At 42.9% G+C, this 26,980-nt stretch overlaps 1 protein-coding gene across 3 annotated transcripts in view; it reads left to right on the top strand.

Annotated features, from left to right (window-relative positions):
* Nucleotides 1–19,323, top strand: part of REEP6 (receptor accessory protein 6) — a 32,871-nt gene extending 13,548 nt beyond the window's left edge. For 2 of the 3 annotated variants that reach the window (XM_033953897.1, XM_033953899.1), the window contains exons 2-6: nucleotides 432–525; nucleotides 6,730–6,868; nucleotides 7,254–7,422; nucleotides 11,410–11,483; nucleotides 18,916–19,323. In XM_033953897.1, coding sequence (XP_033809788.1) covers nucleotides 432–525; nucleotides 6,730–6,868; nucleotides 7,254–7,422; nucleotides 11,410–11,483; nucleotides 18,916–18,933 — 494 coding nt within the window. In that variant the 3' untranslated portion in view covers nucleotides 18,934–19,323. The remainder of the gene's footprint in view (nucleotides 1–431; nucleotides 526–6,729; nucleotides 6,869–7,253; nucleotides 7,423–11,409; nucleotides 11,484–18,915) is intronic. The other variant, XM_033953898.1, reaches the window with a different exon arrangement.
* The last annotated feature ends 7,657 nt before the right edge of the window (nucleotides 19,324–26,980 follow it).

The following is a 26,980-nucleotide window of genomic DNA, read 5'->3' as shown; positions in this document are numbered from 1 at the left end:
ATACAGACGCTTCCGGTGTGGCCCTGCAATAGAGTAAGACAGGCTATTATGCCGTTGCTGGTATGGAGAAGCAGCAGTGGGAAGGAGATGGAGAAGTGCCGCTTGGGTGTGAGGCAGTCCAAAATTGCTGTGCAGGGAAGTAAAATAGGTGCGCATCTGTGCACCTTAGGGGGTATGTTGCCTGGCTGTGTTGTATTCTTAAGCTATTCATATACCCACTTGTTCTCCTGTGAAGCAATGTTTCCTTATTACTACTTTTGGCCTCATTAATCACAGGCTGGTATATCTGCTTCATTCCGTCATTTAGTGGTAAATAGGGGGTGGAGATGTGGTCATGGAGTTTCAGGAATCTAAGCAGTTTCACGGCTTTTCCCTATTGTGGAATTTTTACACACACTATTTTGTGACCCATTTTATTTTCTCTTTCTCAGGTTCTTTCTGCTCCATGGGGCTCTATCTCGTGTTTGGTTATGGTGCTTCTCTACTCTGCAACTTAATTGGCTTCATATATCCAGCCTATTGTTCGTGAGTATTCTTAACCTTGGCCTGCCCCATCTTGTGCTTCCCTCTGTGTCAAGGCATGCTGTTCTCTCAATGTTGAGAATGTTTTATGTGTCCTATGCTGCCCTGTATAGAATCCTATTATCAGTGTAACTCATTTCTAACTGAATTCCTTTTGAGAGTTGCAAGATAACTCATTTCTAACTGAATTCCTTTTGAGAGTTGCAAGAGATCTTGAAATAACTACAGTTAAGGGACACCCAGGGCTAGATGCACTAAAGTCCCTGATCATTTAACAATCATTTCTAAACTGATTTGACTGGTTAGTGAGTGACTGCACAGAACAGCTCACCGTGTAGTTTTCCGTACAGTCGTACATTTTTTGATTCTGGTATGCAAATGAGGTCACTAATATTAAAATCAGCCATCTAATCTATGGCCTAAACTTGCATGCCAGAATCGGATCGGTATTACCGACCTGGAAACCAGACAGGTTTAGTTGTGTTACCCAATAGCAGTGTGGGTTTGTTTTGGTTTTTGTTTTTTCTATAGGCACAGATGTTGTGCCCATTAAAAAAAAAAAAAAAAAAAAAAAAAGTCCTGCCAATCAGGACCTTAGTCCCCTCCCCATGCATCCCAGGATGTACCAGGAAGGGGAAGACCTGCCATTTTGAAGAAGAGGGACTAGGCATTTCTCCTGCTGCCATCTATTTTTGGGGTACTGGGGAGGTTTGGGTTGGGGGGGTTGGGAGGGCTGGGGGGCATCCGGTGGCAGGAGGGAGTGGGCATCCCTTCTGCTGATTTTTGGGAAGGGGGGATCAGTTCAGGAGGTCCTTGTGGGAGGGGGGGTCAGTGCGAGGGAGGTTTACGATGATAGGAGAGGAGTAGGCATCTTCCTGCTGTTTTTGAGGTGGGGTTTGATACTGGGATCATTCATTTTTTTTAATTATTATTATTTTTTAATGGGGTAGATATTATGCGTGTGTAACACAACCATATGTCCGTATACTTACTTATAGACTCCTGAGGAAAGCCTGTTGGCCGAAACATGTGCATGTCGAGTCGTTGGATGTATTTTTATGTCATTGGATTCCTATTATCAGATGCATTGGAGGACACTTTCATTAGTGCACATCATTCTGATCTGGACATTTCCACTCAGCCTTTGGTACACAACCATCTGTGCCATAAAAAAAGAAAAAAGCCCCAACATCCAAGTGACAAGAGGCTGCTTTGGGGCTTCCCTTGCCACTCAGCTGTTCGGGCTTCCCCAAACCAGCTCTTCACATGTCAGTTGCACTTTCACAACGACTGGTCGGACGGTATTATGGCAAACCTCTATGCAAATCCATTTGCATGCAAACTTGTTGGAACATCAATCGCTATTTCAAAGCCAGCCAAAAAATCGGCCCAACAGCAACTCACACATAATAACATAAGATTTGCTGCTGCTGGGTCAGACCAGTGGTCCATCATGCCCAGCAGTCTGCTCACACGGCAGTCCTTAAAGACCAGTGCCCTATTTGAGTCTAGCCTTACCTGCATACATTCTGGTTCAGCAGGAACTTGTCTAACTTTGTCCTGAATCCCTGAAGGGTGCTTCCCCTATAACAGCCTCCGGAAGAAGTGAAGGAGAACTTCTTCCTTATGTTTGTACGGAATCTTTTCCCTTCTAACTTTAGCGAGTGCCCTCTCGTTCTCCTCACCTTGGAGAGGGTGAACAATCTCTCTTTCTCTACTAAGTCAATTCCCTTCAATATCTTGAATTTTTTGATCATGTCCCTTCTCAGTCTTCTCTTTTCAAGGGAGAAGAGGCCCGGTTTCTCTAGCCTCTCATTGTATGGCAATTCCCCCCAGTCCCATTTTCATCGCTCTTCTCTGGACCCTTTCGAGTAGTACTATGTCCTTTTTCATGTACGGTGACCAGTATTCCAGATGGCCCGGTATAACGGCATGATACCCTTCTTAATCATTCCTAGCATTCTGTTTGCCCTTTTCGCCACCGCCCTACATTGTGCAGACGGTTTCAGTGACTTGTCTATAAGTACTCCCAAGTCTCTTTCCTGGGGGGTGGGGGGGCTCTCTGAGTATAGCACCGGACATCCTGTATTCATGCATATGATTTTTGTTACCGACATGCATCACCTTGCACTTATCCACGTTGAACGTCATTTGACATTTCGCGGCCCATTCCTCGAGCATACTTGTCTCTTTGTAGGTCTTCACAATCTTTCTGTGTCCTCACTACTCTGAATAACTTTGTATTGTCCGCAAATTTAATCTCCTCACTCGTCGTGCCAGTTTCCAGGTCGTTTATAAATATATTTAAGAGCACAGGCCCAAGCGCTGAACCCTGTGGCACTCTACTCGTGACGCTTTTCCAGTCCAAGTATTGTTCATTCACCCTACTCTGTTTCTTATCCGCCAACCAATTTTTAATCCATGTGAGTATATTGCTCTCAATTCCATGGCTCGCAATTTTTCGAAGTAGACGTTCATGCGCCTTCTAAAAATCTAGGTAGACGATGTCGACTGAGTCACCCTTGTCTATCTGCCCATTTACTCCTTCAAATAAGCATAGTAAGTTTGTCAAACAAGATCTTCCTTTGCTGAAGCCTTGCTGGCTGGTCCTCATCAGATTGTGTCTGTCAAGGTTATCAGTGCCTCTACCATCTTTCCCGGTACTGAAGTCAGACTCACTGGTCTGTAGTTTCCTGAATCTCTCTTCGAACCTTTCTTGAAGATTGGCGTAACATTCACCACTTTCCAGACTTCTGGAATCTTTCCTGATTTGATCAACAGATTTGCTATTAGTTGGAACAGTTCAGCTATAACCCCTTTAACTTCCTTGATTACCCTCAAGTGGATGCTGTCTTGTCCTGGGGATTTATCATTTTTAATCCCATCAATCTGTCTGCATACCTCCTCTAGACTGAGCATCGTCCCTGTCGGTTTCCCGTCTTCATTTCCTGTGTATAGCCTGTTGGCTTCTGGTATATTGGATATATCCTCTTTAGTAAATACAGATGCAAAAAAACGCATTCAGTTTGTCAGCGATGGCTTTGTCCTCCTTTAGTACTCCCTTTATTCCCAGGTCATCTAACGGCCCCACTGCTTCCCTCGTGGGTCGTTTCCCCTTAATGTATCGAAAGAACAGCTTAAAGTTGTTTGGCCTCCTTGCCTATTTTTTTCTTCAAAGTCTCTTTTGGCCCCTCTTACCACCTTACTTTGTTTTGTGCTTTTTCTAGTTTTGTTCCATTTTTATACTTTTCTATTCCATAAACGAAGCCTTATTGTCTCTGATTACATCCTTCACTGCTACAGTGAGCCATGCCGGTCCCTTGTTCTTCTTCCTCTTCCTCTTGGAATCCTTGTTGATACAAGGTGTATATATAAATTTTGCACCTCTGACTGTCCTTAAAAAGGGACCATGCTTGCTCTAGCATATTTACAGTGCTTTTCCTCTTCCTAATCTTCTTCCTCATCATGACTTATCCCTTCGTAGTTCCCTTTACGGAAGTTCGGTGCCATGGCCATCGTTCTGGACCGATTTTTTTTGTTTCTGTGTCTAGGTTGAAGCGGATCATGTTGTGATCACTGTTTCCCAGTGTCCCTTCTACTTCTATACCCTGTGCTGGTCCCTGTAGTCCATTTAGAACTAAGTCTAGAATTGCATTTCCTCTCGTATTTTCCATGACAAGTTGTTCCAGGAAGCAATCACCTACAGCATCCAGGAACTTGGTCTCTCTACTGCAGCTGGAGTTGCCTAGGTCTTAACAACCATGTTTTGTGCATCTAGCCCCCAGTCTCCTTGAGTATTTGCAATTCAGTAGTGTAGCTACAACTTAAGAGCTTTGGGTAGAAAAATTTAAGATGGTCCCCTATAACATCGTCTCTCTCAAGGTAGTAAGGATTAAATGAGGAATAGTGGCGGGGAGGGGGTGGGTTACCTTCTGAGTTCCAATTATAAAACCCTACAAAGCATCCATTCCAGCCATATAGAAAATCTTGTCACAATAAAGCAGTACTCGAATACCAACAACCCTACTTTTAAAAGGCAGTGCCTAGAATACAAATATACAGTACTTCCTGTTTGAAAAACAGTCTAGTACAGATCCTTACAAGAAATTGTGAAGACCATCGGAATAGCTCTCTTCTGTGGAATATAAGCAGAGCCTCAAATACAGAAAAAGTAGAAATAGGAACTATGAAGTCTGAATGCAGTATAACACTGGAAAAATGCATGTAGTTCCTGTTGTATTGTGTGTAAAATATAAAACTGGATTGCACATTTCAAGATGAGTAATTTTAATTAAAAATGAAATGTATTCTACCTTTGTTGTCTGGACATTTTATATTAACTGTTCAAACTGGCCCCAGCTTCTCCTTTCAGCTTTCTTGTGTTGTCTTCTGTATTTTCTCAGTGTCATTTTATTTCTTCCAGTTTCTTTTTTTTCTCTCTAAATCTGTCTCTAATAATCATCATTCCCCCGTGCATGTCAACTCGGCTTCCAGACTTTTCTCCCCTTCTCTCACCCTCTAGGCCTTGATTTCCCCATCTTTTTTGCATCTCGCTTGTCTATATGAGCTTTCTATCATCCAGCAGTAGTTTGATAACACCTGAAAGTGTAACCATCATTACCAGTTTGGCATTTGGAGGGTGGATAAAGGTTTCCAGGGGATTAATAGAGCAACCTCCCCCCTCCATCTTTCCAGTGGTCTGCTGCTCAACAGCTGCTTCCCAAATCCTTAACATGCTTGGTAGCAGGTGTAACGCCAACATCAGTCTTTCCTTCTTTTTAGAATATGGACATTTAGGGCTGAATTCTGCTAACGGTGCTGTTATCAGTGGCCACCTACAAAATGGCCACCAATCGCATGTCAATCATGCAATGGCACCATTTGGAGAATCGTGGCTGTGTAAAAAGTAGGCACTGGAAATGTAGGCCTTTACCTTTCATGAGAATCATGTCTACAGAGGTGCCCAAGGTCCACTTCTGGTGTTAACCATGCCTACAGTGGCCATAGGTGTCGGCACCTCTTTAGTTGGGTGCATCCCCCTTTTAAAAAAAATATTTTAATTGGTTTTTATTGGCACAGTGAGTTATGCACCTATTGAACCAATTAAAACAATTGTTAGGCGGTGGTAGGGTGCCTATCGCTGCCTAACAATGCCATTTTGAGAATTTGCTCCTTAGTCCCCCTTTGGAAATGAGGAATAAGATCTGTGAACTTGCCAGATCCCCTTGGCATTTTCATGCATTTGAGCTTGATATATTCATATCCCAGCTTTGTAAAATGGGGATGTAGATGTAAGACAAAACATTTTTAAGTGCCGGTTTATATATGAATAGGACTTTGTAAAATGAGGGGCTTAACTTTTTGTAAAGATATAGTACTTAGTGCTGTAGAAGAATTAAATTGTGTATGATTTATTTTGCTACCCACGGGATATAAATGTTTTGCAGTGAGTTCCTGAGATCTCTCTTTTTGGATTTCAGCAATTGCTGGATCTGTAGGTAGATACTGGGCAGCATACAAGGACTGCACCACCATCCCATACTTATGAGGGACTATTGAAAAGTTCTCAGTCTAGCCAAGAAGAGAGGGATGTGGAGCCATGAAACTTATGAATTATTCCAAACTTTTCTTGACACTTTTTCGTTTCGATGATATGAAACAAAATGGAAGTGTCAAAAGTGTGGAATAATTCAATAGGTTTCGTGGCTCCACATCCCTCTTCTCTTGGCTGGGCTGAGAACTTTTCAGGAGCCCCTCGTATGTAAATAGCAGGCACCCTGCAGAGAGTGGTGGTTATTTTCTTTGGTATGATTTTGTATTTAAAGTTTTTAAAAAATGTTTTTATAATTTCCAAACACAATATACCAGATAAATGATTCTTGAGGATTTTTTTTGAATTTTTAACACATAGCAATCCAGGAACTTCAATTTTCCTCTTGTCTTCAAGTATTTTCTTATACTTCCTATGCCACCATAAATTTACATGTACATCACAGTTCCAGTTATTTTACAATAACTTTTAGAGCTACTGAGACTAAATGATCAAAATTACATTTTGTAACTTTTGGAATAGCAGCAGGAACAATCGCAGACTATTTGTAAGCTGTTTAAATTTCAGTGCACATCTGCTCCCTGGTTCTGCTTGTGTTTTGCAATTATTTAGTCAAGTTGGAACCACATTACTGAAAATTATTTCTTCTACTGCAGGGTAAAAGCTATTGAGAGTCCAGATAAGAAGGACGACACCATCTGGCTGACCTATTGGGTTGTGTATGGGATCTTCAGTGTGGTGGAATTCTTCTCTGACATTTTTCTCTTCTGGTTTCCACTTTATTATGTTGGAAAGGTGAAGAGGCTGGAAGTATTTGGTGTTTTATTCTGGAGGGGAGGGGTACGGGGAAAGTGAGGGTTTTCTCTTTCTGGATGGGAAATCTGACAATAGGGATTTTCCTCGCTGCTGCTTGTTAGATGCTTTTTCATTTTAGTTTATAGGTTAGCATGATCCCTTCCCTTTCCCAGTTAACCAAAGAGCCCTAGAAACATGATGGCAGATAAAGGCCAAGTGGCCTAACTAGTCTGCCCATCCGCAGTAACCATTCTCTTTCTCTCTCAGAGATCCTACGTGCCTATCCCATTCCCTCTTGAATTCAGACACAGCCCTGTATGTCTGTTGTATGTTGCTTGAAACAGAGATAGAAGTCCTGTCTTTCTCTTTCTCTTTTATATCTCAGTGTGTGTTCCTGCTCTGGTGCATGGCCCCGTTTACATGGAATGGCTCTCGGTTGCTGTACAATCGTTTCATCCGACCTTTCTTCCTGAAACATCAGCAAGCTGTGGACAGTGTGATAAACGACCTCAGTGAGCAGGCACTCAGCACTGCTGAGACTGTCACCAGAGAAGGTAAAGGTTTTCTGTGTGAATGTATTAGGGAGACCATCTGCTGCTGCTGCTGCTATTTTGACCCTTTTTCATGCATTCTCCCTTGAGCCCTAGCTTCTAAACTTTAATCTGTGATCTTCTCTATCTGCTGTAATGAACTGGATGGTGGTCAGAAACAGATGTGGACTACAGTCTCCTGGTGGTAGTTGTGTGCAACACTTGCAACTGGGATTTCTAGTGCAAAGACATACGAATCTTGAACCAGTGGGTTACTCTCCTTTTAATCGCAAGTTGTGTAGAAGGCTTCATCTATACTTTTCAGCTGTCTCTTGCATTCCTGAGCTGTGCTTTAGCTTCAGTTTTTCCTTCTAAACAAGAGTTGAAAGGTGTCTTTTGATCTGTTCTGATCCTGGTTTATTTCTGAATTTTGAGGCTTCGGTGCTTCAGAAGTACCTGATGTTACTGGAGCAGCTCTGTCTGGGAGAAGACGCACTCTCTGGGTCAGAAGTCTGTAGCTGGGAGGGAAACTCTTTTACAGGGCACTTGCCTGGCTGGCCTGCATCAATACTTTTTTTTGGGGGGTGCATATTTTATGAGCACATCTTGGGAGCGCAAGTCAGGAGCACAACCTGTGTTTGCACCTTTGAAAGCACTGATTGAGAAAATTGGGAGCACAGCCTGGGAGCACTGGTAGTGAGCACATCTTGGGAGCACATCTTGTGTGCCAGTACTGTGATTGAGCTGTGAAAATGGCCCATATAAAGAAACATGAAAAGGAAGGTGGTAAGGAGGAGATTATGGTGGAAGTTAAGAAGGAAATCATCCAGAAACATGAACAAGGTATGCGATGTTATAACAAATCTATATCGACAATTTACACAATATTAAAAAAAAGAAAAATTAAGGAGGCTAGATGTAGCAAAAGGAGTCACGAGAGTATCAAAGCAACGTCCACGAGTTCTGGAAGATGTTAAGTTATTTCTCCTATGGATAAACGAGAAGCAACTCGCAGGTGATACTATGACGAGAACATTATCTGTGAGAGGGCAAAGGCCTTGCACACCGACCTTGTAAGTAAACTACCAGGTACGTCAACAGAAAATGAAGAAGGCTTCAAGGCGAGCAGGGGATGGTTTGATAACTTTAAGAGGAGACGTGGCATCCATAGTGTTGTGAAGCACAGAGAGGCTGTGAGTTTGGATGCTCAGGAAGCTGAGACATTTGCTGCTGAGTTCCAGGAGCTCAAAGCTTCCAAGTATTACCTGCCGCAGCAAGTTTTTAACTGAGATGGGGATATTTTTATTTATTTTTTTTGGGGGGGAGAAAGATGCCTAAGAGGACCTACATTACCGCAGAAGAGAATGCAGTGCCCGGTCACAAGCCCATGAAAGACTGTCTTACCCTCTTGTTCTGTGCTAATGCAAGAGGGGATTTCAAAGTCAAGTCTCTGTTTGTGTATCATTCCAAGAAACCATTAGCCTTCAAGAAATGCAAGATGTAGAAAAGCCAGTTAAACGTTATGTGGAGGTCCAACAGCAGGACTTGGGTCACTCGTATCTAGTTTGTTGAATGGATCAACAAAGTCTTTGGTCCTGCAGTGAAAAAATAACTTTTAGAAAAGGATCTGCCACTCAGTCTTGCTGATTATGGATAATGCTCCTGCTCATCCTCCAGGCCTAGAGGACGACTTACTGGAAGAATTCCAGTTCATTAAGGTCATTTTCCTTCCTCCCAACATGACTCCACTATTCCAGCCCAGGGACCAGCAGGTCAGTTTGAACTTTAAAAAGCTTTACAACAAAGCACTATTTCAGCGATGCTTTGAGGTAACCGATGGAACAAACCTTAACTTCTGAGAGTTTTGGAAAAATCATTTCCACATCGTTAACTGCCTAAAGATCATCGATAAAGCTTGGGATGGGGTCTCCAAGAGAACCTTCAATTCTGCTTGGCAAACTCTGGTCTGATTGCATTCTTGACTGACTTGGAGGGGTTTGCTCAAGATCATGAGCCACCAGTTGTCAATGAAATTGTGTCCTTGGGGACGACCATGGGACTGGAGATGAATGAGGATGACATCCAGGAGCTGGTGGAGGATTATGGCCAAGAGCTGACCACCGCTGAACTGATGGATCTGCATTGCATGCAACAAGAGTTAATGGAGGAGATCTCATCTGAGGAGGGAGAGAAAAAGACTGAGGAATCTTACTTCAAATGAGATTAGGGAGATGTTTAAAATGTGGGAAAGAGTGCAAAATTTTGTAGAAAAGCACCACTCGTATAAGACTGTAGAAGTGCGAATGATGAATTGGTTTAACGACGCATTGTCACATTTCCACGAAATCCTCAAAAGGAGGCAGAAGCAACTGTCATTGGATAGATTCCTTGTTAGTCACACAGAAAAACAGATTCCACTGAGCCAACAGATAGCAATGATTCCTACACAATAAACTACACAGTAACCCTCATCCTCTCCTTGCCTCCCTCACACCAGCCACGATTCTATTCAAAAGTACTGTGAAGTGCAGGTTATTTGTTTTACTTTATACAGTACATGTATTTTGTATTTAAAGATTTTGTGTTGTGGAACAAATCATCTGAGTTTCCATTATTTCCTAAGGGGAAATTTGCTTTGATATACAAGTGCTTTGGATTAAAAGCATGCTTCTGGCACAAATTATGCCAGCGCCAGAGCCTCTCTTCCTGCCCAGTGTGCAAGATCGCACTGGCGTTAGTTGACTTACAACTTTCTGATGCCATCGCATATGCCGGGACTCCTGCCTTAGGTAAGATACCTGAAGGCAGGAGTCCCAGCACATGTGACAGCAGTAGGAAGTTGCACAAGTCAGCTGATGTCTGAGCCTCTCTTCGTGCCCAGAGTTCGAGATTGCATACAAGACTGCGCAAAATAGCACCTGGGGGATATCACATGCAGCCCATGGGCTGTGAGCTTTAGACCACTGCTCTAGTTCTTTATATTTCCTTACCTATGTAAAATGTATACGCCTTTGTCATGTCTTAAAATAGATTTTAAGCTCTTTAGAGAAATGATAGTCTCCTGTGCATTTGTTGTACATCGCTGCATGCGTTGGGTAGCACTTTATTAAAAAATTAGTAATAGGGGAGCTGGCTTCTAAGACTTCCATTTCAAGAGGGATTTGTATGGCGATTTCTTCAGTGTATATAGGGTGTGGTAAGCAAACACCGATTTTTCTTTTGAGAGCACATTCTGAGAAGTGCAGCTTCTTCATGGGTGGAGTCCTGGACAAACTCCACCCAAGGAGTTTTTTTTTTTTTTTTTTAAGGTAGATGTTGTGGCACAACTGGATGCCACTTTTGGGTCCTTGGTGCTAGCAACAGGTTCATCTGCCCCGCCCTTAGAGGACTGCTTTGGTATGTCCCACTGGTTTAAGACTCTTATGTCTTTTGCATTAGAAGGGAAGATTAGATTCTTACTTCAATCTTCTTTTTTTTGTAGTAGAAAGGCATACGAGTTTTGAAGGCCCATCTTGGCCTGCTTATTGTCTTGGTCAAATTTTGTATTTCCAGATATTGGAGTCTCTACTGTCAGGTCTGTAAGAGTGATGAGACCTCTCTTCTGCAAAGAGGCAAGTGAGAGGCTTTATGTATTCCATAAGTGTTAGTGCTAGTTGCAGTCAGGTAGGTGGCTTGTTCTGTTTCCACCTTTTTGTTTTAAAAAATATTCCTACTGAAATTGAATTGATTATTGTAGTCGCTACAGAGCAAAAGAGACTTGGCTTTGTCGGTGAAGTCCCTGTACCCTCCTGTCTTGTCAGCTTGTGAAAAATGTAGATGAGGCCTTCTATACAACTCTTGATTAAAGCAGGATAACCCACTGGTTCAAGACTCGTATGCCTATTGAGGTAAGAACCTAATCTTCCCTTAATGCTGCCTTAATGCAGAATGTTCCATATCTGTTCTTAAGTGAATCTGTCATCTCACTATTTCTCTTTTTATTCTTTGTTTTGTCCTTTTATCTGTATTCAGTCTTACATACTCTGGCCAGCAGCAAAGTACTTCAGTCAGCAGGAGGGACCAAGCAAGCAGCAACCAGCAGCTCTGTATGTAATTCTCAGCAGTTCTGTTCTATCAACTGATGAACTTTCTTTGAGCACCCTCCCTCTTGCCATTCAAATCTGAAGTTGCCAATATTCACCACAGTTAAAAGAATATTTACCTAATCCATGTCGGAAACCATTGGCAGAGGATCTCGCACACACTAGTATAAAACTGTTTTGCTTGAGACCATTCTGGCCTATGATGGGTTTTCCCTCCTCTACATCTCTGTGTGTGTTTGCCAGGGCTATGGAGTCAGAACAATTTTGGATGGAGTCTTGCAGTAAAATTATACTGACTCTAGCTTCAAAATAAAATCTTACCTTTTACCATACATTATAATGTTATATCATCTTATATTTATATTTTATCATGGATATAAAGTAATGGTAAATGTAACTTACATTTACCAGTACTTTAGATCAAAACAAAAAAATTAAAGCCTAATATTGGTTGGAGTCAGACAGCAGGAAAATAGGAATCTGAGGTTAGGTGTACAAGCTTCATAGTACTGGTGTGCAAATTCAGCCATTTTTAGTATCATAAGCATAATGCTGCTGATGCTAAACTTGAGCCCTTTTATCTGCCATGAGACAGATGCATCAATAAGACCTATTTTAATGCAATAGGTGTCATTCTGGACAAGTGGGTAGTGAATGCAAACTCACATGCTTTGCAGAAGGTATCGATCAGTTTTCAACACCTCTCTGAGTGTTGCCTCCTTCAGTTTTTCCTTCTGAACACTTGCAGTAAGGTGTATGTTTTATCGGTTCTGTTCAAAACTTTACTTTCCATTTTTTTTTCTTCTTCAAATCTGGAGGCTCAAGAGTTCGCAGTATTTCTGGGGTAACTCTGCCTGAGAGAAGAAACAAGACTTGGGGTCTGCAGCTAGCAGACCAGTCCCTCTGTGGTACCTGTTAGCCAGCCTGTTTAATACCTTAGGAGCTCAGAGACCAATCCCTTGAAGCTGGCTTGGCCCCTGATATTTTTTTCCAGGAGCTTGAGCGCAGGCTGATTTGGCACCTGTAGTGATCCTTGTGTGTGTGTGTGCCTCCCCTCCCCTTTCCCGCAGTTCAGTAGATCCAGCCTGGGCTTGCTCCAGCTGACAGCCCAAAGATTTCAGCATTTGGAAGCTGAGCAGTTTCCTCTAAGGTCCAGCTACACATATGAGCTGAGCATCTTTACAGCATGGCACAGTTAGTACAAACTGTTAAGTCTATGGGAAAATTGAGGGGGGGGAAGAGTCTGAAAACCTGATATTTTGGAAGTTTCCATGGTTGCCATGAAGGTCCCCCTCCTCCAAAAAACCCTTTAACGTTTTTTTGGAGTTGGGCCATTTTCAGCCCAATTTTATTTTAAAGTCCTTTATAACAAAACATAATTCTTTATAGCTTCCTTAAAATCCTTCGTTTGACCTTAAAATTGATGTTGGTGATTATTGTTCCTTTCCAAATGACTACTGGATTTGTCTTTTTCATATACTGCACTTAATAAACATAGTTTGGAAAAAAAAAAAAATTGATAGTAATGGACTCCTGAGACCCTTTTATCCCCATATGCCAGTTTTGTGCTGGATGGTCAGCTGAGCATCCGTGCGCCATGTGTTGCAGAACACGTGAGGGGGGACGGGAGCCTCACGCTTAGCCCCCTTGAGGTCTCTAGGGCCTGGGAGCCACCAGTGAAAAATATCCCTCAAAAACCCCTGGACTGTGGCTTTGCAAAATGCAGGGGCATAGATGCCACAGAGCCCAAGAAGAAGAATGGGGATTCCCCTAAGGGGGTCTCAGGACCGACTCATCAGGGTTTCACTCCTGACTTTGAGTGTCATGGAAAGCTTATCTAAGCTGCCAAGATTCTCCTGCATTGCCCGAAGCCTTCCCAGAAACCATGCAAGAGTATGTTCCCTCGCTGTGCATGTTCCCCCGGAACAGAGGATCAGTCTGAAAGACTCAGAAGATGGGGAGTCTGGGCTTATGCCTTTACTGACAGTGAGGCGTCACTCTTGGAAGACTTAGGGGCCCAGCTAGGGACTTAATCAGGGAAGAGGACCTATCTGTGTGCCACCTGTTCAAGTTCAACAGGGTAGCTGGAGATTATTACAATATCCTTAAAGGAACTAAATCTAGAATCCGCATCCACCTCTACTGTACAGTGTTCAGTCATGAGTGGTGTGTTGTCTCAGCCTACCGCCCTTCCCTGGTATCCTGACATTAATGTCCTAGTCAGAGAGCATCAGGATGCTCCTGAAGGTCCCTTAAAGATTGCTTAGACCATGTCTAGGTTATATCCCTTGGCTCAGGAATGTCAGCAATTGTTTGTATAGCCCAAGTGAACTCCATGGTGGCCCAGGTAACTAAATGTACCTCCCTGCCAAGTGAGGGAAACGTAGTTCTGAAGGATGCACAGGATCGCAGAGTGGATGTGATTCTTAAGAGAGAATTCAAGGCCTTAGCCTTGGGAATTAAAGCAGTGGCTTTTTGTGGTACGTGCCTGCCATACCAATTTCTGTTGGACACCCTCGGGGGGATTCTGACCCTTTCCTCTCACTTATAGTAGCAGGGGTAGGTTATATAGCTGATGCACTATGATATCATCAGAGTTATGAGTACAGTCTCTGCATATTCTGGATCAGACAATGGACAGGAGATTGAATCTACACTCGCTAAACTCCCCTTCAAAGGGCAAATGTTGTTCGGAAAGGACTAGACAACCTTATAGCTAATGAGGCTGATCATCACTCGAGCTTTTTAGCAGTCGGTAGACCGAGGAGCTGGCTGATCTAATTTTCAAGGTACAATGTTTTTCATCAGTATTCTGAAGGAGCCTCACCCTAAAGACCCTTTCAAGAATCTTGGCAGAGATTTACAGGTTCTCGCCCAATGGTGACCACTAAAAAGGCATAACACCAGAGCTTCGGTGTCCCTCCTGCAGATAGGGGAACAGCAGCTGTCAGACAGAGGGGTGCTACAAACTCAAATTTGCCCACCTTTTTCCAGACTCGTTTTGTAAACTCTCCAGCAAGCAGGCCGGAGAAAGTGAACAAAGTTCTTGCTACAGTGCAAAAGCTATTGGACATTCAAGCCATAGAGCCCATACCACCTTAAGAAATAGGCTTGGACAGATACTCCATATACTTTGTAGTGCCCAAGAAAGGATCGGACAATTGGAGGCTTATTCTAGACCTCAAGTGCGGCTCTGAAAATCCCACAATCTCAGCTTATGATTAGGCCTGGCAGATATTTCAACACTGATATATTAAAGACAAGGTGGAACCGCTGCAAGCTCCAATATCAGTGGTGCTAGCATTTTCTCCAGGCAGGATTCGAAAAGGGACTAACAGTCAGTTCTTTCAAGTACAAGTAGCAGGTATCTCATGTTTCAGAGCCCAAGTGAATGCTCTCTGGCCTCTGATCTAGATATAGCCAGATTCTTGAAGGGGGCTCTCAGGTTGTCCCTCCCTGTTCATCAGCCCATTCCATCATGGGACCTTAATATTGTCCTACAGGTTCTGACCAAGGCCCCATATGAAACTTTACAGCAGGCATCTTTGATGGACCTTTCAGTGAATCCTGCCTTCTTAGAAACTCTTCTTACTGATGTGATAGTTACTGAGTTGCAGGCACTTTCCTGCAGAACACCTTTTTCTTAAGTCTTCAGTCAGAGGTTTTCCTGCACAAGATGCCTTTCTTTTTGCAAAAAATAGTTTTGGCTTTCCACGTCAATCAAGAAGTACAATTTGCCAGCATTCCGCTTCACGGGGTCAGAAAAAAAAGGCAAAGTTCTGTGATTGCTGTATGTGCAGAGTAATACTTCAGTATCTCAAGATCACTAACAGGTTCATGTCTTCAGTCATTTATTCGTGCTCATCAGTCAAGCTAAACTGGGCAAGCCAGCGTCTAAGGCTATCTAGATGGATTCGTTTAGCCATTGAGTCGGCTTACATTACCTGGGGGAAACAGCTGCCGATACCTTTGAGAGCACATTCAACAAGAAGCGTTGCTTCTTCATGAGCAGAGGCCTGGGCGATTCCACTTGAGGAGATCTGTAGGGTGGCTATCTGGTCCACTCCTCATACTTTTACAAAGGTCTGCAGAGTGGATGTAGCAGTTAGAACAGATGCAGCCTTTGGGTCCTCAATGTTGAAAGCAGGTTCATCAATAATAATAAATTTATTCTTTTATACCACCATAACCAAAAGTTCTAGGCGGTTTACACTAAAAGGAGCTGGATATTCAGCAAATTACAATGAAACAGTAGGAATGCGAACATTTCATAAAACATAGGTTCAATACTAAAACTCTCATTAAGGACTGCTTTGGTATGTCAACTTGTCCAGAATGACACACCTATTGCACTAGAAAGAAAGATTAGGTTCTTACCTCAATATATTCTTTAAGGACATAAGAATTGCCACTGCTGGATCAGACAAGTGGTCCATCGTGCCCAGCAGTCTGCTCACGTGGCAGCCCTTAGGTCAAATACCAGTGCCCTAACTGAGTCTAGCCTTACCTATGTACGTTCTGGTTCAGCAGGAACTTGTCTAACTTTGTCTTGAATCCCTGGAGGGTGTTTTCCCCTATAACAGCCTCCAAAAGAGCATTCCAGTTTTCTACTGCTCTCTTTCTTGTAAATAGGTGTCATTCTGTAACCCCACCATACAACTCGCCTGCTTACTGACTATTGTTTCGAATAGAAATGACTGTTTCTAGTATGAAATTTTCAGGCCAGTCAGATTTAAGGGATACAAGCACTTGTGTAATTGTTCAGAAACGCACAGGAAAGGAACGAGCTCCATAAATGTTAAGCTGCTGTTTTTACTGGTTCACAATGTTCTTAAATTGTGTTAGTATATTCTTGCAGAGCAGAACAGACCTGGGTTAATCGGGAAGCGTCCCCATATCCCTTCTTATAGTCAGTTATGAGAGCTATTGTCTATTTGGGACAGCACACTCCACTGAGGAAGAAAGAGGAGTTGAAAAATAATTGATACCTTCTGCAAAGCGTGCAGGTTTGGATTCACTGCCCACTTTTCCAGAATGATGCGCCTATTTACAAGAGAGAAGATTCTCAGTAATAACCTAATCTTTCTTTATTCAGATGTAAAATGGGAGTTGTAAGTAGTCGCTATTCTGCCCCGTGTCTGATATCTTCATGTTTTGCTTACAAATGCAATTGTCTGTTTCCAGGCCTGTGAGTCTAGGTTTGAGGCATAAAGCCCTTATTCTTTCTGTGTAACTCTGCAGGGACACCACCTACTGTAGCCTTCTTAGGGCCATATGCATTGAACTCTGTCAACCCAGTGTGAAAATACTGGGGCCCAGATGCACAAAAATCATCATTCAAAATCATGTGGGGCCAATTTTTAAAATAGTCCTTTTTTTTATTATTATTATTAAACAGCAATCGATGTTCAAATGACTTTGCATGCAAATGAGTTTTGCGGAGGTCTGCAGTAATCCCATCTGATCAGTTATTGATAAAGCAACTTTGACACATGTGCAGAGCCAGCAGGAGAAGCCCCAAAGCAACCTCCTGCTGCTCAGCTGTTCGAGGCAGGAAAAATATATTTTTTTAAATGGGACACAGATGTTGTGCATTAATTTACATATGCACAATATTTGTCCCCATTAAAAACAAAAAAAATATGGTGGCCCCCCCTCCCATAAAAGATAAGCAGTAGGGATGCCCATTCCCTCTTGTCTTGTAAACCCAGACTGCCCCCTCCCCCGCAAAGATCAGCCTACTCATTCCTTGGCCACCAGGAACCCCCCCCCATGCCCCCGAACCTTATAAAGGAGGCAGGGGTCTAAGGTCCTGATTGGCTTAGGCCCCTGTATGAGGAGCCTTAGGCACTAGCTCAGGTGTCTAGGACAATCCCAGGAAGCACACGGAAGAGGAAGACCCACCTTTTTGAAGAGGTGGGCCTGCTGGCAGGAGGGACTGGGCCTCCCTCCTGCTGTCGTCTTCTGTTTAAGGCATGGGGGTTGGGGTCTAGGGGGTAGAGGCAGGAAGGAATGGGCATCCCTCCTGTTGACTATCTTTGTGGGAGTGGGGGTTGGTGTCCAGGTTTCTGAGGCAGGATGAAGTGGACATCCCTCTTGCTGATCTTCATTGGGGGGTGGGGGGGTGTAGAGGTCTGAGGGTTCATAGCTAAGGTAAGATCGGTGCACATAAAACATGCCTTAAACACACACACACACACACATGGTAGACCTGTCGTTAATCTCAGGTCATTAAGTCGGTGCTAGATTTTATGCATCACTAAGGGATGTTGGCACATCGGTTGGAGTGCTCACTTTTTAATATCAATTACCTCATTTTAACGCTGAGTTTATTTGTATAGCATAGTCAGAGGCTGCAACAAACGCACAGAAAAGCCTGTAGTGAACCATTGCATGCATCAGTCAGTAAATTACTTTGATGCTAAACTAGTTCAAACTGGTTTAGCGACAATTGTTAAACATACGGTGAGTTTAATGCAACCAGGCCTGGGTTGGAACTGACTTTCATTTGCAGGGCGATGCTCAACAAAAACATGCAAATTATTATATGCATGCTCTTTGTGTTGGGGGGGGGGAGGAGCACTGCCTGGCACCTAAACACAAGAACTAAGCGGTAGGCCTAGCTCTTGTGTGCAGGCCCAGTCCAGGGCTGTGATCGCCAGAGCTCCGGACTAAGCAACAGCAAGGGTGAAAAGGAGAACAAAATTTCCAGCTGCAGCTGAAACCTCCTATTCTATAGCACGTTTGGAAGTTTTATTTAGTTCCTTGTTGACTTTTAGATGCAGTTCTTAGATGCAGGACACAAATATACACAATGGAGAAAGACATGGGGATTCCCCCCACCCATCCCCTCAGGAACTCAATTTCCCCACCCCATCCCACTGAGTTTTGTCACTAACCCTGCCCCGTTCTGTAAGCTCTGCCTAAACCACACAGACCTCGGACACTTATGACTTTAAAGTATTTGAGGCTTGTGCGGATGAGGACAGAACTTGCAGGAATGGGGCAGGGCCAGAGAGAACTTGCCGGGACAGGAAAATGAAGTCCCGCGGGGACAGGGGAAAATTTGTCCCCATGTCATTCTCTAGTACACAACATAAGTATATTGGAATTTAAAATTCAAGCAAGCTTCTCCAAGAGAAGTTGGTGATTGCTCCAGACCTTCTGGAAAAGGTGGGTGTTCTTGCTGTGCATTACATATGCTAATTTTAATACATTTGCATAGGATTCTCAGGCAATTTGTAAAAGCTGGATGCACCAAGCCCCCTCCCCACCCCAGAATCTTTTTGTGCTTTGGAGGCTGAGCTAACTTGCAAGTAAGACTGTTTACAACTAGCTAATTGCACAGTAAGCTTTTGAGCATTGAGCTCTTTGTCAACTCTGTCAGATTTTTGTGGTCATGCTGTGTGCTCACACTTTTTTTTTTTTCCCTCAGCATACAGAGCAACAGTGACTCATGCAGCAGAGTCAGAAAAGGACATGTGACCACACTATGCTGCACCCCTTGAACTGGTGACATTTCAAATCTCAAAACACTTCTAATCAATCTGTACATCACTAAATTGCTAAGTACTCCAGAAACCTCTACCTCGAATCCTGTACAAGCCCTGTTGATCTGAATGTCTTTGTTTCAAAGTGAGAATACAAGCCGCCTAACCTCAGCCTTTTTCTTGCAGACCATCAACAACAGTACCAAGAATGTGAATTCTCATTAAATGTCAGCCTTCCCAGTGAAGTAATTTTTCATAGATATCCTGCTTTCTGTATAATCAGACTCTTCTACTCCCTGCCACCTTTAACATGGCTATATTGTCTCCATTTCATAAAGAAGTATTTGAACAGATCTGGCTTGGTATATTTTAAATCCAGCAATCTCAGTAGGTTAGAGCTTTTTCAACTGAGAATAAACACTGTGCTATCAGTCCAAAACTCTGAGAAAGTGTCAATAGATTTTTTTTTTTAAAGCTTAAGAATTTCCTATGTTTTCTAAAATAGCAAATGTGAATTAGTTTGACACGTTGCTGTTCAGTCAGCCCTACATTAAGCATAGCTAGAAGACTCCCACTTATATAGAGAGAATCTATGTGGGCTGGATGCTGCTTTAGGAGGGCTGCTTGCCTGAAGAGGCTGATCTTGATGCATTTATATCTTTTTGTGTTAGGTCTTGAAAATGTACTCAAACTGTTTTTGATTTCTGAGTTTTGCTGCTACGATAAGAGGCAGTTCCAGTCCAGATTCTATAGGAGGTTGTTGGTCAATGGACCTTGTCTTATAGGCTGAGCAGTTTCTCTGCAGATTGTTATAGCACAATCCAGTCCTGTCATATAAGGGGTCCTTTGTGTTCAAAAATATCTTAGTGTTTTGCAGAAATTTGCCTGTTGGTTCATACTGATATGAATTTTTTTATTTTTTTGGGGGGGAGGAGGGATGGGGGCATGTTATGGATAAGGAATGGACTTGGAAGTGTTTTCCCACTAGCATGATTTCTAGTGCTGGTTGTGCAAAAAAGTCAGAGCTGCCATTTTGAAAGCAGAAAAATCTCTTCTTACCCTAGATCAGGGGTGTCAAAGTCTCTCCTTGAGGGCTGCAATCCAGTTGGGTTTTCAGGATTTCCCCAATGAATATGCATGAGATCTATTAGCATACAACGAAAGCAGGGCATGCAAATAGATCTCATGCATATTCATTGGGGAAATCCTGAAAAACCCGACTTGATTGCGGCCCTCGAGGAGGGACTTTGATACCTCTGCCCTAGATCAATGTTTCCCAAGTCAGTCTTGGAGTACCTTCTTGCCAGTCTGGTTTTCAGAATATCTATAATGAATATACTTGAAAGAGATTGGCATATAATGGAAGGAGGATATGTAAATCAATATTATGCATATTCCTTGTTTAGACTGGCAATTTTTTATCAGTCAATATATAAATCTCCACTTCCACACAATTCAAATCATTGTAAAATATTCTCTCTCGGTAATCTCTTCCTTATAAAATCTCTTTTGCATTAAGGAGATGTTATTTTATATAGTTATGTGGTTATTGATCTGGAGAAAGACCTCAGTAGGCTACACCCAAACTAATATTTCAATCAAGTTTGGGTTATATATAGCTAGCCGCTTTATTGGTCTGCCATTCCACTCACAACCATATTGAAATTTATTTCTGTTAAATACATATCATTTTATCGCTATTTCAAAATGAGCACTTATCTTGTATTTAAAGCTGCTCGGTGCTCTGACATTAAAATCATGTTTCACTGTTTCAAGGAGCAATCCCATTCACAAGACCCACCGCCAGCTTAATGATTTTTAAAGATCTTGAAATATGAGCAGCTTTAAATACAAGATAAGTGCTCATTTTGAAATGGCAGTAAAATATGTTTAACAGAAATTTCAATATGGTTGTGAGTGGAGTGGCAGACTGAGACTAGCTACATATAACCTAAAAAAATGAAATATGTTAGTTTGGATGTAGCCTACTGAGATCTTTCTCCAGATCAATAATGACTACATAAAATAACTATAGAAAATAACTCCTCTTGATTCAAGAGATTTTATAAAGAAGAGATTTCTGAGTGAATATTTTACAATGATCTGAATTGTATGGAAGTGGTGATAAGTGTTCAAAAATATGCCCAAGGAATATACAACTGGCAAGGGAGTACTCCAGGAATGACTTAAGAAAAATTGTCCTGGAATCTGGATAACAGAGCCATCTTTAAAGTAGGTGAGGGGGCTACAGATGGGCTAGGGATCCTTAAGAGGGGGGTAGACGGGCACTCTACACGGGAAGATGTAATTTCTTAGGCAGATCTGCAGGACAATTTATTCTGTTGGAAGTGAGGGTACTGTGAGAGGTGGGGGTTTTGGGCATCACTATCTTGACTTTAAAATTTTGATTAATAGCACTACTTCAATCTACATACTATATTCTGCTGAAGAAATTTGTTCCAATAGTAATTTTAAACAAATCACTTAAGTGTAATGGGGGTCTTCCATGCTTCTTTCCACCCCCCTCCCCCATAGTTCAGAGATAGTAATGGTAGCCCATCCCAAAAACTGGAATTCACCAACATGAGTGAGGTTTTGTAGTGGTGAGCCAGGATTTAAATTTTGAAAAATCCTGCATATTTTGAAAATGCTATAGAAACAGTAACGTAGCAATTCTCCATTTCCAAACTGTTTGATTTTATAAAAACATCTTACACATTAACTATTAAAAACTTTCCTTAAAAGCACTTAAAAGGTAGCAATTCTCAACCTTTATTTTCTCCATTCCAGCCACACACGATGGCCTATACTTGGATAAGGTAACAAACTGTATAAATGATCCTCATACTATAGCAGTTCTTACATTTTTAAAATATAAACATACTCTATATCCACAAGTGCAAATCAGACCCAAGTCACTGCTCCATGGAAAGCAGTATATAAAAAATATATTAAGATTCTTGCCATTTGCAATAGCAACAGCAATCTCTACATGCAGCAGACATTTTGTAAAATACAAAAGTGAAATAAATATGCTATATGTATGTTAGAATTTGTCATACAATATTAGCCTTAATCCTATGCCTGAAACAGCAAGAACCCTACCTCTGCTTAGACAGAACTATAACTGCTGGGCCTTAAAACACCACTACACATATGACAGATAAAATGGAACAAATGGGCTTGCTCGAAATCCCACATGTAGAAACTATGTGAAAACAACAATATAGACCCTCATGACATACAGAACAAGGGATCACAAATTAGAAATATGAAAATAAAAAAATTGAACTGGCAACCTCAAGAAGTTAACAGTGATATGGGCTGCTAAACTGGAGAAATAAAACCAGAAATGCACTTCTTTTTGTACAGAATACAATATAAGAATAGCTGTGATACACATTTCTCAAAGCTAATGTATTCCAGTGAAATTCTGAATAAAATACCTTTTTTAATACCTTTTTGTCTGGACATTTTTTTCCTGCTACTCTACTTTCCAGTGCCTATTTTCCATTTGGCCTTTCTCTTCTTTTCCTTTCTTATTCCATTCTCTCACTGCACCCTTCTCTGATGTACTGACTTTTTTTTTTCTCTTTTAGCTCTGTCCTCCCTTTTATTTTATTCTTTTCTCGTTCTTACTTTTCATCTACTTATCAAACTTTGTCTTCTCTCCCATTTCCTAACTTGCTCTTTCCTCAACCCCAATTCCTTTGTCTTTCATCTTGTACTCCCCATTACATTGCTACTCTTATACTCTCCCCCTCCATAGTCCAACATTTCTCCTCTTTTACATCCCTGCTACTGCTTTCCTCTCATCTCTGCTTCCCTGAGACCAGCATCTTTCTTCCTTCCCTGCTGTTCAATCGCTCTCACTCCTTTTTGCCCTGATGTCCAGTGTTCCCTTGATCATTTCTCCCATTCTCCTCACTACTACTTCTCCCCACCTCTACCTTAAAACTTGCCTTCTGGAGGTCAATTGTAGCCTCAGCAATTCACATACACTGCCTGCAATTAGCCCTGAAAGAGTGTAAGATACTGGATCCAAGCGGTGGGAGAGAGGGAAAGAAACAAAGGCCTGAACCTATGGGTGAAAAGGGAGATGAAGAGCTGGGGCAAAGGAAGAAGAGGGGGAGATTCTGGAACCTGGGTATGGGGAGGGAAAGGAAGAGAAAGGGACAGGCATTGGACTCCCAGCGGGGGAGCAGGAGCGAAGGAAAAGGTGCTAAAGAGGGGGTGGGGGATAGGAGGAAAGAGACGAGTGCTGGAAAGATGTTGGCTTGGGGGGAGGGGGGAAGAAGAAGCTGGATATGGGGGGGGACTGTGCCAATGTGGGACATCAGGAGTGGAGATGAGAATAAGGTCACAGAAGGCAGATGCTCAATATGGCATAAGGATAGGGGCAGGAACAGGGGAGACGCAGGTCATGGTGGATAGGGACAAAGAGGGAAGATGTAAGATGGCTATGGGGAGAGAGCAGAAATGCCAAATGGACAAGGAGACTGGCAAGACAGTAAAGAGTAGAGGAAAGTAAAGCAAAAACCAGAGAATGGGACCAACATGATTAGGAAAAATAAAATGACCAGCCAACAAAAGTAGAAAAAGGAATTTTATTTTCTATTTATTAATTAGAATGTCATACTGGTGTTAGACATGGCTGGGGGTGTGTGCAAAAAAAATCTTAAGTGGCAAATCTCCAGCTTTGGGATGGGCTTCCCTTGCTTTGTCACTTTAATTTCTCTGCCACTATTTCAGAGATGCCAAAGGTGGCTTATCCCAAAGCTGAAGACTTACAACATTATGCTGGAGACTGAAGGCTAATGAGTGAGGTTTTTCACACAGGCCCCAGCCACTTCTGGCAGATGCACATTCTAATCAATAATTTCTTTTTTTTCTGCCTTTTGGTTATTTTCTTTTTCTAATGGCATTGGTTCTAGTCCAGGGGTGGGCAACTTCAGTCCTCGAGGGCCGGAATCCAGTTGGGTTTTCAGGATTTCCCCAATGAATATGCATGAGATCTATTTGCATGCACTGCTTTCAATGCAAATTTATTGGGGAAAACCTGACTGGATTCTGGCCCTTGAGGACCGAGTTGCCCACCCCTGTTCTAGTCTCTGTTAACTATCTTACTAGAGTCTCCTTGTCCATTTGGCACTTCTTTTCCCTCCATGTCCACTATCTGTCTTCTCTCTGTGTCCTTAGCTACCTTACCATCATCTTTCTTATCTGCCAGCCAGGTTGAGCATCTCATCTAATTTCTCTGTATCTCTCCCATGTGTCAGCATCTCTCCCTTCTCGCTCTCCCCCCCGGCATCTCTGTCTTCTCTCTGCCACCTCTCGAGGATCCAGCAAGTGTTCTCTTCCCTTTGCAAATCCAGCACCTTTCCTCTTTCCCTGCAGGTCTGGGTATCTCTTCCTCTCTCGATTCACTCTTTCCTTTGCCCCTAATGGACCTCAACCTTAAGTGCAGCTATTGGTGCTGAAGAGATGCAGCTGCTGACAAGCCTTGGTATTTTTTCAGTGTCATGTCTTGCTCCAAAAACTGCAATTAGAAGCAGCAGAGGTAGGGCATAGCAGAGGAAAGGTCCCGCATTGGCTGTTTATACCCTACCTCCCAACTTATAAACACCCATATGTGGCCATTCCCTCTTTACTCCCCTACCTCTAGTCCAGTCGTGATCGACCAATAGATTGCAAAGGTAACGCAAGTCGAGCGCGTTGCCTTTGCAATCTTTTTCTCCCTGCTGCTTCCCCAAGCCAGGCCTGGTGCGTACAAGCGCCGGACTTACAAAACTTCACCTCAGATGTCAATTCTGACATCAGAGAGGAAGTTCTGGGCCAGCCCATTGCTGCCTGGCTGGCCGGAACTTCCTCCCTGACATTAGAATTGACATCTGAGGTGAAGTCTTGTGGGCCTGGTGCTTGTACGCACCAGGCATGGCTCAGGGAAGCAGCAGGGAGAAATTGCGTTGGTGGAGGTAGGGAAATAATTGGGGAAGTGGAGAAATCAGCATGATGGCTGTGGAGGCAGGGGGAGAGAGAAAAAAAGAAATATTGGCTTTACAGAAGAAGAAAGTGCAGCCAGAGACTCATGAAATCACCAGACAAAAGGTAGGAAAAATGATTTTATTTTCAATTTAGTGATCAAAATGTGTTCAGCTTGAGAATTTATATCGGCTGTCTATATTTTGCACTATGGCCCCCTTTTACTAAACTGCAATAGCATTTTTTAGCGCAGGGAGCCTATGAGCATCGAGAGCAGCGCAGGGCATTCAGTGCAGCTTCCTGCACTAAAAACCGCTATTGCGGTTTAGTAAAAGGGGAGGGGGTATATTTGTCTATTTTTGTATAGTTACTGAGGTGACATTGTATATTTTAAAGGCATCTGCCTTGACCTCTGATAAAAACCCTGAATTACAAATGATAATTAACATTTTCTCTGTGTACAGTATGCTTTGTGTTTGTTTGTTTTTTTTAATTTTATTGTTGGTAGATCATTTTGACTTGGTCATTTTAAAAGTAGCTCACAAGCTAAAAATATATGGGTACCCCTTCTCTAGTAAACATGTATAAGCCTTTGTCCTATGTCCGTGTTAATTAGATTGTAAGCTCTGGCGAGAAGGGACTCTCTCTTGCTTGTATAGCACTGCAGGTGTGTGGTAGGGGAAGGGGTATAATACAGACCTCCAGCATCTTAGCTGCACATCCTTCAAAATCTTCATTTATTGACAGCTGGGATTTCAAATTTCAGATATGCTGTGTTTTAGCCCCTCATTCCACCACTTTAACTGTTGCTGTTCCTGACTCCCCGGATCTATGGTGACAGTCTTATCCTCTATAATAAAACCCTAAGCGTGCATGCGCACTTAGGATGGCGTGTTCCCTGACAGCATGATGTGTCACACTGGCGACTCCCCCCTCCCGCTCTCACTTGCTGTAAGGCCCCAAAATTCACTGTTGCTGCTCTTCTTCAAAGCAGCCTGCTGAGGATTGCTGGCCGACTGTAGCAAACCTTGCAGGCCGCTCTCCACCGCAGTAGCATGATCCCTCTGTCTCTGACATGATCCTGAGGGGTGGGATCGCATCAGAGGGCACGTGCTACCGAGGTGGAGAGCGGCCTGTGAGGTTTGCTACAAACGGATGGTGATCCTTAGCAGGCTGCTTTGAAGAGGAGCAGCAGCGGTTTGTGCTGGTGGGCCAGAAGAGAGCAGGAAGCCGGGTTTGGGAGTAAGGCAGGCAGGGGGAGAGGGAAAGAGGGCTGCTTTGGGAGGAGGGGTGTGCTGGGGGCAGACAGCAATCATGCTTTGCTCTGGGATGGGGGGAACAGAAGGGGGCCACAGGGCAGGCATAGCACAACAGAGGGAGAGTGCAAGGGGGCTGCTTTGGGGGGGGAGGGGTGTGCTCGGGGGTAGACAGCAATCATGCTTTGCTCTGGGAGGGGGGGGTAACAGAAGGGGGCCACAGAGCAGGCAGGCATGGCACAACAGGGGCCCAGGGGGAGATGGAAAGGGGAATGACAAATAGACAGGGGGCTAGGGAGAGACACACAGAAAGAAAGAATGACAAACGGACAGTGTCCAAGGAGAGAGAGAGAAAGAAAAAAAGACAGACACACACACACACACACACACACACATCTATTCTAGCATCCGTTAATGTAAGGGGCTTAAAGACTAGTTAATAATAATTAATTTGAGGCAACACTTCAGGCAAGGGAGATCTGTGTGTTACCCCAGATCTTTGGCTAGAAAATGTATTTTTGCTTGATTCAACCTGGTCTTGACTCCAGATCAGCAGGGCCCAAGACAGGTGCCCTAACCTCTAGGCTACCTTTTAAACTTGTGGAAATAATGTTTTGCCATTTTTAGTCTCGGCATAGATCACTTTAGCTCTGATGGACCCTAATGCTTCTCCCTAAGCTGAGACTAAAAGTAGCAAAACTCTATATCATTTCATAAGTTATGAAAGTAGTCTAGAGGTTAGGGTAGCTATCTTGGGCCCTACTGATGTGGG

Source organism: Geotrypetes seraphini, chromosome 8, assembly GCF_902459505.1.
Source record: "Geotrypetes seraphini chromosome 8, aGeoSer1.1, whole genome shotgun sequence".
Taxonomy (NCBI): Eukaryota; Metazoa; Chordata; class Amphibia; order Gymnophiona; family Dermophiidae; genus Geotrypetes; species Geotrypetes seraphini.
Note: the sequence above shows the minus strand (reverse complement) of the source record. Positions and strands in the feature narration are given on the sequence as shown.